Raw genomic sequence first — 1,025 nt, 5'->3', positions numbered from 1 at the left:
TCCTACCACCCCAGGGCCAGTGAAGTACTGTCCTATTGGCTGGTGCCTGGATTCCAAGTGGTTCAAGGAGCGTCCGTGTATAACTCCGAAGCCCTATGTCCTGCGAGACTGTTGGAATTTGTTCTGTAAAATTGATGCTAATCATCGGGGCTTCTATCCCACGAATTCTCAAGGGAGAAGACAAGGAACTTATTGTAAAGATTGGCAGGATCCCAATGGTCGAATTTGTTTCCACGATACGAGCCTGCACTGCCAGTGTGATAAACTTCATATCACACCTTTTTCACCTCATTCGAGTTAACTCGTTAACGAAGGTAAAACCGATCATTGGCGACGTTTAACTTCACTGCGAATGCTGGTCACAAAGTGACTGTCTTCCTGAACTTCGTAGCGAACTCCCACCCAGACCGGTGAGGGACAAATATTGTGTTGCGACTCGCAACTTGCGAGCTTAGCTAAAGAGTGCCTCAATAAGGCTAGACCAAAGCAGATGTTGCAGAAACAGCAACATATTGTTTGTTTTGTTTTTTCCATGGTAGACCGCACAATTGTTGTTAGGCGCAATGTTGTTGACCCTCTACTTGAAGGAGAGGTTGTTGATGATGGCATCAAAGAGATGTTGGTAGAGCAGCTCGCCAAAGAAAAGATACTTTCTACTTTGCTCTTGTCGAACGTCTCTGATGAAGTTGTTAAGAGGATGACTGAGCGTGTTGCCGAAGCCGACAAGGAAGCCTTCAAGCTCTATGCTCTGACCCTTATAGATCAAGCCAAGGCTGCTCAGGGCGCAAAGCGTCGTAGGGTGGAGTCTGAGCAAGAAAAGGAGGATTTCGACAAATTCAAGAAGAACATCCAGGATCGATTTGGTCCAGATGTGAAGGTCCTGCCACATTGGTGCCCCCTTACCGCTTGCTCACCGTCTATCGAGCTCTCCCTTTGATCACATTGCGGCCCCCGAGTTTCTGGCCAGCGCTGCATCCACTTGAAGACGAAGGCATTCAGCAAGCTGAAGATGTTAATACTGGCAA

General features: G+C 47.6%; 1 protein-coding gene across 1 annotated transcript; it reads left to right on the top strand.

The window, feature by feature from the left end:
- Positions 1-532: 532 nt before the first annotated feature.
- Positions 533-937, top strand: Pmar_PMAR008137 (hypothetical protein; the record flags this gene model as incomplete). The annotated part of the gene is made up of 1 exon (XM_002778500.1): positions 533-937. The coding sequence occupies one exon, from the start codon at positions 533-535 to the stop codon at positions 935-937; it is 405 nt and encodes a 134-aa protein (XP_002778546.1).
- Positions 938-1,025: the final 88 nt, after the last annotated feature.

The sequence above is a fragment of the Perkinsus marinus genome, assembly GCF_000006405.1.
Source record: "Perkinsus marinus ATCC 50983 genomic scaffold scf_1104296948882, whole genome shotgun sequence".
Taxonomy (NCBI): domain Eukaryota; phylum Perkinsozoa; order Perkinsida; family Perkinsidae; genus Perkinsus; species Perkinsus marinus.
Note: the sequence above shows the minus strand (reverse complement) of the source record. Positions and strands in the feature narration are given on the sequence as shown.